The sequence below is a fragment of the Trachymyrmex cornetzi genome, unplaced genomic scaffold (assembly GCF_001594075.2).
Source record: "Trachymyrmex cornetzi isolate Tcor2-1 unplaced genomic scaffold, Tcor1.1 scaffold1121, whole genome shotgun sequence".
Classification (NCBI taxonomy): domain Eukaryota; kingdom Metazoa; phylum Arthropoda; class Insecta; order Hymenoptera; family Formicidae; genus Trachymyrmex; species Trachymyrmex cornetzi.
This window is the reverse complement of record NW_017295678.1, coordinates 220,384-230,512: the sequence shown is the minus strand read 5'-3', so window position 1 is coordinate 230,512 and position 10,129 is coordinate 220,384. Positions and strand designations below refer to the sequence as shown.

Below are 10,129 nucleotides of genomic sequence, written 5' to 3'. Positions count from 1 at the left end.
TTTGTCTAATGGCCAATAATTCAATTAATTCAAAGGAGGGCGATATGCAAATTATACCGACCCCTACCTCACCTTTTCGTATTCTACACGCAGATCACGTAGGACCATTGCCAGAAGCTAAAGATAATTCTAAACACATTTTAGCTCTAATTGACGCTTTCACTCGCTTTACCTGGTTATTTCCAGTCAAAACCACTTCCTCAAGTGAAGTGATTAAACAGTTAGCCCCACTATTGGACATATTCGGGAATCCGGACGAGTTTATTACAGATAGGGGCACAGCCTTCATTTCGGACGAATTTGCAAAGTTTCTTCAAACACGTAAAATTAATCATCACTTAGTAGCTGTCGCAGCCCCCTGCGCGAATGGCCTCATTGAACGAGTAAACAGATTTCTAAAATCATCTCTTAGAAAAATGGTGTCCGAGGACATCAATAGGTCCAGCCAGTTGGCCACTATTCAATATGTAATTAACAATACCTATCATACTTCAATTAAGAGTACACCTTCTTCTTCTTCTTCTTTTAATTGGCTCCGCAACCAGACAGGTTGGGACTGAGCCATTGAGTGTCCGCGCAGTATTGATGGGTAATGGACTGTATTAAAAGGCAATGTGGGTAAACCGAAGGTAGAGGGGGAACACTCCCAAGCCAAGCGCCTGCTGTCACCCAGCGGTGGTCGCGCGTCATGTGGAAGGGAGTGGACCACTAAAAGAACAGATCGGAGGCCCCCGCGAATGTCGTGAGGAGCCTACAGAGCTTAGGAGAGGGATTGGATAGGGCGGGAAATATGTTTTCGGGGTGTTGAGGAAATTTGGATTTGAGATAGTTTCGTAGTTGGAGAGAATTTTGTTTATGTACTTCACATTGGAAAATAACGTGATTGATATCTTGATTATTATTCCCACAGGGGCAAGCAGGAGATTCTACTATGTTCACTCTGTGTAAGCTGCTATTGAGATTATAGTGGTTAGATCTGAGTCGATTGATCATAACAATCTCGTTTCTACACCAAGATAGATCATTAAACCAAGGCTTTGAGGAAGTTCTAGGGAAGTATTCGTGATTGAGAGCGCCTTTATATCTAGCTGATGAATTAAGATATTCAGTAAATCTACAATGCAATCGTTCCTTAGATACAGCATATAGATCTTCATATGGAATCCTGAAGGCAGTAGAGAGTCCAGTTATAGAGGCAGATTTGGCAGTTTCGTCCGCTTTTTCATTTCCCAGAATACCCACATGAGATGGGATCCAGAAAAGGGTGATTGTGATTCCCTGCTGCGTGGCCAGAAGAATGTTTTGCTTGATGTAGTAGACAATGTAGTTGTTCTGTATGTAGTGATGATTGCTGATTGCGTCCAGTGCGCTCTTGGAGTCTGAAAAAATGACAACTTTGTTGTTTCCACAATCTCTGGCGAGAAGGACGGCTTGGTATAGAGCCCAGAGTTCCGCTGAGAAAATAGAGGTTTCACTCGGTAGTTTATGTTTAATGCTGATATTCAGATCAGGGGAGTATACTCCAGCTCCGACAGCACAATCAGGTTCCTTGGAACCGTCTGTATAAATAGAGATAGCATTCATTCTGTATTCTAGTGAAATCTCCGGAAAAATGGCAGCCGTAGCGTGGGGGGCGTCCTTTGAATGAAACAGAAGCATGTTGCCGATATAAGTGACAGGGTTGGCCATGACTTCAAATTCGTGCCAGAAGGCTGGAGGGTATGTGGTGCGATGCGTGATTTTCTTGTCTGGAAGATGTGTAATATAAGACTTGAAGAGATTAGAACTTTTGATGGTCTTCAGTTTCTGATTTTTTTGGATGGCTGTAAGTTCAAGTTCTTTAAGGGCTTCATATGATGTACTAAATTTGTTAGCCATAGCTTTGTATATGTATTTGGATGTAATGTAGGAGAATCTTAAATGTAGAGGTTCCCTTGCCTCCCTCAGCATGGCATTGATGGGGGTGGAAATCCGATATCCCATAGCCTTTCTAATAGCCTTATACTGAATTCTGAGAAGTTTAACAAAGTTTTCAGACTCCGGGTTCCAAGAAAAGACCTGCGCTCCATATTCAATAGCACTTCTAAGAGTTGTCCTATATACCGTAAGCAATACTTCAGGATGTGAGCCCCATTTGACACCAGCCAAAGAAGAAATTATATTGACAATATTCTTACCTCTCTCTATGAGGGCCTTTAGGTGTGGAGTATCCGACAGCTTGTCATCTAAGACAACCCCCAGGAATTTGTGTGTAGAAGCTCTGGGAATATGTGTGTTTGAAATTTGAATATTAGGAACCTCAGAGCAACCTTTGGTGCGAGAAAATATAATATATCTTGATTTAGACGGCGACAGTTCGAGGCCTCTGTATCTTAGATATGTATAAATATTATCAATCGATTTTTGCACAGATGAGATAGCTGAGTCAATGTCCCGTTGGGTGGAATATATGACAACATCGTCAGCATATTGCAAAATACGGGATTCCGAGTGAATGTGATTATTGATATCTTTAAGGTAGATATTGAAAAGCATAGGACTGAGTGTGGAGCCCTGAGGTGTGCCCTTACAAGAATTAAAAGGTCCTAAGAGAGAACCGTCGACCACGAAATGAAGACGCCTCATAGAGATGTAATTTTCAGTGAACCTTCTAATAGAGGCGGGAATGCCAATTTCATATAAGTCTTTGATTAGAATGTGAGGAATAACATTATCGAAAGCTCCCGCGATATCGAGAAATACTGCTACAGTAGGAGATTTCTTAATAAAGCCTGTTCTGATATTAGAGGTGAGAGTCACAAGGTTATCTATGCAAGATCTGGTTGGTCGGAAGCCTGACTGCGTTTGCGGAAGAAGAGGACGTGATTCAATAAACCATCTAAGTCTAAAATATATCATGTATTCCATTAATTTGGCAAAACATGATAGAAGAGAAATTGGGCGTACTGATTTCCCATCAGTTTTGGGAATAAGAACGACTAGGGAATCCCTCCAAGAGTCCGGTAAAACTCCCTGTGCTAGTATTTGATTGTACAATTCAAGTAGTCTAGTAATATATTCATCAGGCAATCTGGAAATGATGGAATGATCTATTTGATCCAAACCTGGAGCAGAACGTTTTTTAGCCACACTAATAGCCCTAGTAAGTTCGACTCTTGAGAAGGGTTCTTCTAACCATTGTTGTGCATTATTTTGAAGAAGATCCTCTCGTTTCATGTCTTCAATATGTTTGATATCGTTGTATGGACAAAAGGGAGGACAGAGTTTTTCAATGGCGGCGAGTGAGACTGTGTCAAGATTATTGACCTGATTCAAGGTAGGGTTTTTGTTTCGCCTGAAACTTTTAATAAGAGACCAGATGCGATGCGTTGAAGTTTTGCAATTAAAATCGCCAACAAGTTTCCTCCAACCGATACGTTTTGCCTCTTGTATGCATTCTGTACACCTTTTCCTAGCGGACTTAAAATTATCGAGACGAGCTCTGTCAGGGCACTCAACGAGCTCTCTGAGCGCCTTTCTCCTATCTTTGACTGCAGCATCACAGTCATCATTCCACTAAGGAGGAGATTTCAAGCGACAAGAGTTTATCTTACTATGTGGCACCCCCTTGTCCGGAGGAAGTAATCCTCTGACTGTAGATTGAACATGTTCAACAAATAGGTTGTATTGTGAAGTAATGTCCAGGGTTTCTTTTCCTGAGATTTCGTTGACAGAATTCCTAAGCATGGAATTTAATGTAGTCAGTTGATCCTTATTCAATTTAAGCTTATAGCAGAATTTCTTGGAATAGCAAGGCATCACGTTAATTTTTGTGCAAATGGGAAAGTGGTCACTACCGAACGTATCGTCCAAAACATGACTGGAGCAGATAGGAGCAAGAACAGGAGAAGACAAGGAGAGATCGATAATAGAGTTTTGTGCGGAATGATGTATTAAAGTGGGAGAGCCATCATTTAAAATTACAAGATCAAATTCTTCTATAGCTTTTAGTAGCCTGTTGCCTGCACCAGAACGAGAAGGACAACCCCAATTAGGGTGGTGGGCATTGAAATCTCCAGTCATGAGTAAAAGATTAAATTCCTTGAGGGCATTTAGAAGGTCTTGGTAGAAAGTGAGTGGAGTGTCCTGGCCAGGGTGCCTGTACATGTTCACCAAGATAATCGGCTCTCTAGAGGTAATTAATTTAATGACGTGAAATTCTACAGACGGGTGATCGATATTTTGCAGCTTAATGATCTCAAATTTAATGTTGTCTTTGATGAATGTGCAAATGCCGCATTGTCCTGCAAGGACAATGTCATTCCTGACAGCACGAAAGGACTTGATCTTCAGATTAGAATCTGGTTTGAGCAAAGATTCTTGAACACAGATTATGTCATAGTCTTTAGCCAGCAATACCAATGAACCTTGGTTGCCTCTAGCACCTCTACAATTCCATTGGATAATTCTTATACCAGCAGAGGGAGGCTGCCTGCGAGAGGATTGAGGCACAACTCTACTATGATGAATTTGTTTGTGTGTATTCATGGTGGGAGAGTTAGAACTTCTTTGAAGAATTCCAGTTCCGAAAATTGTCATGTGGGTAGTTAGAAGCAGGATACGCAAAGTCCTGGCTTTGGGAACCTGTTGGATTATATGAAATAGAGTAATCATTATGATTGTTGCGATGAGAGGGGGTGTTAATATCACCAGTGGGATATCTATAGTTATTAGAAGATGTGTAATTCTGTATGAACGAAATGATAATATTCACCAGTGTAGAAAAATCGTGATTGCGAAAACAATTAGCAATCTCTGAAATTAAATTAATAAGTTCCGGAATATATTTGGCAAATTCAAAAAGATTGGGCTCTCCGGGACCACGCTGAGGAGGGGGAGGGGGGGCAGATTGATAAGCCATACCTCTTGCGTTAGAGTAGCCGTAAGCCGCCTGAGGGTTATTAAGTGCTTCTTGATGAGCTCTTCTATCGTAACCCGGGTTGTTGACCCTCTTTTGGCTGATATTCAGGTGGTTTGTTAAACCGTGTGACGAGTGATGATAACTGCTCCCGTTGTGAGAAGAAGCCTGCTGCGTAGTGCTTGCCGGCCGTGAGCCAGCAGCTTCAGCATAAGATATACGTCCATAATCTTGGTCTTCTGCTTCTAAAAGGTTGAAAGGGTTAGGAGATATAAAGCTGGGTGAACTTGAAGAGTTATATGGTGTTTTAGAGTTTAGCCGTGGAAAATCTTGAGAGTCCAATCCAGAGCCGTAGCGAGTAAAAGAACCTTGGTTGTTGATAATTCTCCTAGCATCCGCTATGGAGATATTTTCGACAGCTGCCAATTTAATGATGTTATCTTGCTTAGAGATTATCGGACAGTCTTTGGAGGTAGCGAGATGTGAGCCCTTACAATTGATACATACAGCGTCGGTCTCGCCATTCCTTGATGGGCAAGAGTCTTCATTTTCATGATCGCTATCTCCACAATATAGACACCTAGGCGGGCCCTTGCACACTTTGGCTATATGTCCAACTCTAAAGCATGAGAAGCATATGCAAGATTTAGGTATATAGGGTCGTACCTCATGTCTGATTTTAAACAGGAACACGTCTCTTGGAAGAGCTTGTCCAGCAAATTTAATACAAAGCGTCTTGGAAGGAACGTATTCGCTTTTACCATTTATAGTGATTCTTCTATTTAATCTATGAATGTCCAAGATTTTTGCAGTTGGCGTTTCAATGTGTCTGTGGATATATTCTAGTTCGAGTTCGACAGGCTCATCTTGGATGACACCCTCTCTGATGACTCTAAAGGCTGGTATAAAAGCTTTGAGGTTATGTTTAGAAAATGTAGGATTGTCTACTAACCTATTAGCGGCAGTAGCAGATTTCGCCTCTATAAGAATTTTACCTTTACCAATTTTTTTAATCTCCTGGATATCTGGGATACCTGAGTTAGCGATGATACTTGAGATGACAAACGGGTGTGTAGCCTTTTCACGATTTAGGTCGTAAACGTAGACCGCGTAGGGACCATTGTCCTGAGGGCGATATTTAGGTGCAGATTTGAGGTTAGCTGCAGCACTAGTAGAATCCTGAGAGCACGCACCGAGCGCGTCTTCCGCGTTTTTTGGCCTTGGAGAGACTCGTGATTTCGAAGTGGAAGATGTCGAAACAGTAGATCGCTTTGGGGGAGAGGTCGAGGAACGACCCTGTGCTTCTATCTCCTCGGAAGAATGGCGCTTCCTAGTATTTGTAACTTCGTCCACTTCCATGCTAAGATCACTTGAGATCATTACCTGAGAGCCATCTGATGATGGTGGGGGTGATGATGATGACGCAATTTCTTTATTGGAATTGCATGTTGTTACATCAGATAAGCCTGCTTCGTCAAATAGCGATTTAAGCATCGAGCTAGAAAGGTCGCTGGAATCATTAGAACTCATATTAATAGGTGAGGAATTTGTCTGTATAGACGGATTAATCACCAATGTAGGAGGTTGAAGGGAGAAGGAAACACTGCGATTTGAGTTTTGGTCACTGCTTCCCCCCGAGTCCGAGGCCATGCCTCTGCGCGGGAAGCCGGAACGAGGTTAAGCAATAAATTTCCCGGCGCTCTGTACGTACGATAGAACAGGGCTCGACCACTAAAGTACGAAACAAAGCAAATATACGCAAACTAAAGCCCTGATAAGGGCTGATTAACGTAAGACCGCGAAAAAGCACCGTATTACGTTGACAACGAACTCGTGAACCCTAGCATAAACACTTTTAAGAGTACACCGTCCAAGCTTCTTTTAGGCTACGATCAACGTAACCACGTAGATGCAAAGCTAGTAGATTATCTAGTCAAATTAACCAAGACTGATCTACATTATATCGAAGATAGAGAGCAGGCACGCCAACTAGCGATAGATACAACTAACCAACTCAAGCGGTACAATAAAATATATTAAAATAAGAAACACAAAACTCCTACTAAATATAAACTAGGCGACTATGTAAGCATCCATAACCGTGGAACAAAAGCGTCTAATAGCGGGAAATTCAAACCCCTTTTTACCGGACCATACATGATCAGTAAAATCTTAGATAAAAATAGGTCGTTACAGACATGCCAGGCTTCAACCTAACAGCAAAACCGTATAATTCCGTTCTCTCACCAGATAGAATAAAATATTGGATCAAACCTATCAAACTCCATGAAAACGGAACAACAGCAACCTAATCTAAATCTTACATTCTAACTTAATCAATAGCAATTTTCCTAGTCAGGATTGCCAAACCTTATACAAAGTTAAGTCTAAGAAACTGTGAGCCCTTCAGTGGACCATAAACCTTGTGATGTAATCCGTAAGATAATAATATCATAAGTAAATGTATACGTTTAATTAATTATAAGCTAATTTCTTTTGTTGTTTTATAATCATAATTTTAAGTATCTAAAGAAAAAAAAGTGTATACTTATTATACGGGAACCGTTTCTATAATTTCAGTTTTTATTTTTACCCGTTCGGGACGAACGCTTACGCAGAATGGCCGAGCTGTAAGAAACGGCCTCAATAACTAGACTTTCCGTTAGTAAATCACCGCGCCGTATGCGCGCGCAGTCCTCCTCAACGTTGATTGGCTTTCTGCCAAGTAGCGCCGCAGCGATGGCACCTGATTGCACTTACTTTTGTAAACGCTCTCCGATTGGAGAGCATACGAGCTAACCCTACAAAAGGGGCATCATTTGGAAGAAGACTCTTGTAGTGTGCACCACAGGACGTTGTGGTTCCGGCAGTGACTCTGAATAAAGCTATATATACTGTTATCGAGACTAAAGCTCAAAGCCCTCGTCGTCGACGTTGTCGCCGACTCTCCTCGACTCTCCTGAAACTCCCCTAAGCCACCCTAACGGCGTTCCAAGTTCCCCTGGCTACCGTGCCGACAGTTTCCATTCTAGATTGTCCCTGTCTTACATAACATTCTGAACTACGTATTACTTACCACACAAGATTTGCGCAGTCTTCGTGTCTTCGAACTTGAAATTATTATTGTATCCTTTCCATGAAATTTTGCTTGCTAAGAGAGGGTGAAAAAGTAGTAGTAACCCTCGCCTTATTGTGCTCAGGGCATCTTTGTGTCTTTGCGTTTCAAACAACTGGGCCTATTAACACATATTATAATTAATATATTAAGAAGCCTTCAACTGCAACCGCAACTGACGTCCGCAATAATAGTTTAAATTAAAGACTGTCAAAAAATTCCACACAATAAAAATATAAGATTTTTATAAGAATTATTTTATAATGAAATTGAAATGGACTCTCTAAATTAAAAATATTCAAAAGGCTAATGAGAGTGACGGCGCAGTTTACAAACGGATAATTCGATGACACAATTAGTAATTCTAATACATACTATAATGTTTATTAAATTTGTTTGTTTATTTGGAGACACTGGTAATGTCTCGGCGTATAATAAACATTATAGTATGTATTAGAATTGTTTCATCAAATTATGCGTTTGTAAACTGCGCCGTCACTCTCATTAGTTTTTTGAATATTATTTATTTTTTATTTTTGGGTTTAGAATAGGTAAGATACAGAACATGTGTAAAACTTACAAGTTCGATGCTTCTGGTTTGTCCATTAAAATATCTTCTAAAGCCTCTAGTTCCTCCATCGTAGTAACTAGAAACTAAGGCAACAAATTTGTTTTTTCAATGCGTCTTGCCTTGCAATGTTTACATGATTGTTGCAGGAAATCGTCGCTTAAGTCGTTAAGTGTATCCATTATTTCATACATCGCAGTTTTCAGTAACATCTGAGATTTTAAAACTTCTTTTTCAAATGCTGGGAAATAGATGTACAATTTTCTAAATAAAACGTTAGAATTTACGTTTATTGCCCACATTTATTTTAATATATGAATTATTTTTTACGTGTATTGCCGATTCCTTTTTGTCTCATTTTTGCCTGCATGGATACTGAAGATTCCAGTATCTGGTAGTCGGTTTCTGTCCGGCCCATGTTTTTTTCTCCGCTTGCTTGAATAAAATAATGTATCATCAATGACATGATTTTGTAACACATGAAAGAAATATATTAAACATTTTTCTTATAAGAATGTTATACAATCGTTCGCATTTGGCGCATTAAAGCAAATTTGTAAAATACAAGTAAAAATGCGCTTAATTGCACAGATACATAACTGTATAACGAATATAATGTTGTGTGATGCGCTATTATAATATTAAATTTATAATTATAAAAACTTAATTTACACGTAATATTAATAAAAATACAATAACATACCGGATTGCAGACGCGTCACGTTATGTGACATTTTTTCTTCAGATGAAACTAATGGTGACTTAGAAACGACTTTTTTTTGCAGTGATGAACTTGATGCCCTAGACATGATTTTGTTTGGCGGTAATAGATATATTACCTTGATATATTTTGGAATACAGATAATAGATTCTAGATAATAGATTCTAGAACAATATACTTACGTTTTTAGCAATACACAGTGTGATGTGTAGTGAGCCTTCTTCTTCGCGTGAGAATCTAACACAGAGTCGATAACGATCACGACTATGTGTAGCGAGCCGTATACATATGGATAAATATGAAATATATACATATATAGGCGCTTACCAGCAGCCTTTGTACGTGCACATGCAATGAGTCTCTGTAATTGCTCTGTAACTGTTCTTGATTTTTAGCTGGTCTGTACAAGATAATAATGCAATATGGCTGCAGTGACCGGTCTCTACAAGATGATGCAATATATGGCTGCAGCAACCGACACACCATCTGCGCGCAATAGGTTACGTTTCCACTGAGCGCGTCACGAGTCGCGGCTCGCGGCATCCATCGCGTCACGACGCGACGCCAAAGAGAGAAAGAGAAGGGTTGTGTATACATATATATATATATAAGGAAATAAATAACACTATCTTTTAGAGCATTTTGCTTTAAATATCGATCTTCTCTGGCAGTAGTCTTTCGTTTTCTTCCTCTTCCAGATCTGTATTTAAACTGTTTAGTATCATTATATCTTTTTATTGTAGTTTGAACTGCGCAACGGGAGCATTTTATTTTTTTTGCTATTTGCACTTGAGATAATCCTACGGAATGCAACACAATAATCTGAGT

The 10,129-nt window shown here is 40.0% G+C and overlaps 2 protein-coding genes across 3 annotated transcripts; both read right to left on the bottom strand.

Annotated features, from left to right (window-relative positions):
* Positions 1 to 5,126: 5,126 nt before the first annotated feature.
* LOC108764080 (dentin sialophosphoprotein-like) lies at positions 5,127 to 6,789 on the bottom strand. The gene is made up of 4 exons (XM_018512102.1): positions 5,659 to 6,789; positions 5,405 to 5,516; positions 5,266 to 5,316; positions 5,127 to 5,142 (listed from the first exon to the last, which is right to left on the bottom strand). Exons 1-2 carry the CDS (start codon positions 6,545 to 6,547, stop codon positions 5,503 to 5,505), a joined length of 903 nt encoding a protein of 300 aa, XP_018367604.1. The 5' UTR covers positions 6,548 to 6,789; the 3' UTR covers positions 5,127 to 5,142; positions 5,266 to 5,316; positions 5,405 to 5,502.
* Positions 6,790 to 7,510: 721 nt separating this feature from the next.
* LOC108764087 (uncharacterized) lies at positions 7,511 to 9,835 on the bottom strand. Of its 2 annotated transcripts, XM_018512116.1 has the most exons (5): positions 9,484 to 9,835; positions 9,284 to 9,381; positions 8,911 to 9,015; positions 8,593 to 8,666; positions 7,511 to 8,133 (listed from the first exon to the last, which is right to left on the bottom strand). In XM_018512116.1, exons 1-5 carry the CDS (start codon positions 9,612 to 9,614, stop codon positions 7,966 to 7,968), a joined length of 576 nt encoding a protein of 191 aa, XP_018367618.1. In that variant the 5' UTR covers positions 9,615 to 9,835; the 3' UTR covers positions 7,511 to 7,965. The 2 variants fall into 2 exon arrangements, with proteins under 2 accessions (XP_018367618.1, XP_018367626.1); XM_018512124.1 differs by lacking the exon at positions 7,511 to 8,133 and having other exon boundaries at positions 8,600 to 8,821.
* Positions 9,836 to 10,129: the final 294 nt, after the last annotated feature.

Coding starts and splice junctions, on each gene's coding strand:
- LOC108764080 (XM_018512102.1), bottom strand. CDS start 6,547: ATGGCCTCGGACTCGGGGGGAAGCAGTGACCAAAACTCAAATCGCAGT.
- LOC108764087 (XM_018512116.1), bottom strand. CDS start 9,614: ATGTATATATTTCATATTTATCCATATGTATACGGCTCGCTACACATA. Junction 9,016..9,283: donor CGTGACGCGTCTGCAATCCG/GTATGTTATTGT, acceptor ATTTTATTCAAG/CAAGCGGAGAAAAAAACATG. Junction 8,667..8,910: donor AAAAGGAATCGGCAATACAC/GTAAAAAATAAT, acceptor TTGTTGCCTTAG/TTTCTAGTTACTACGATGGA.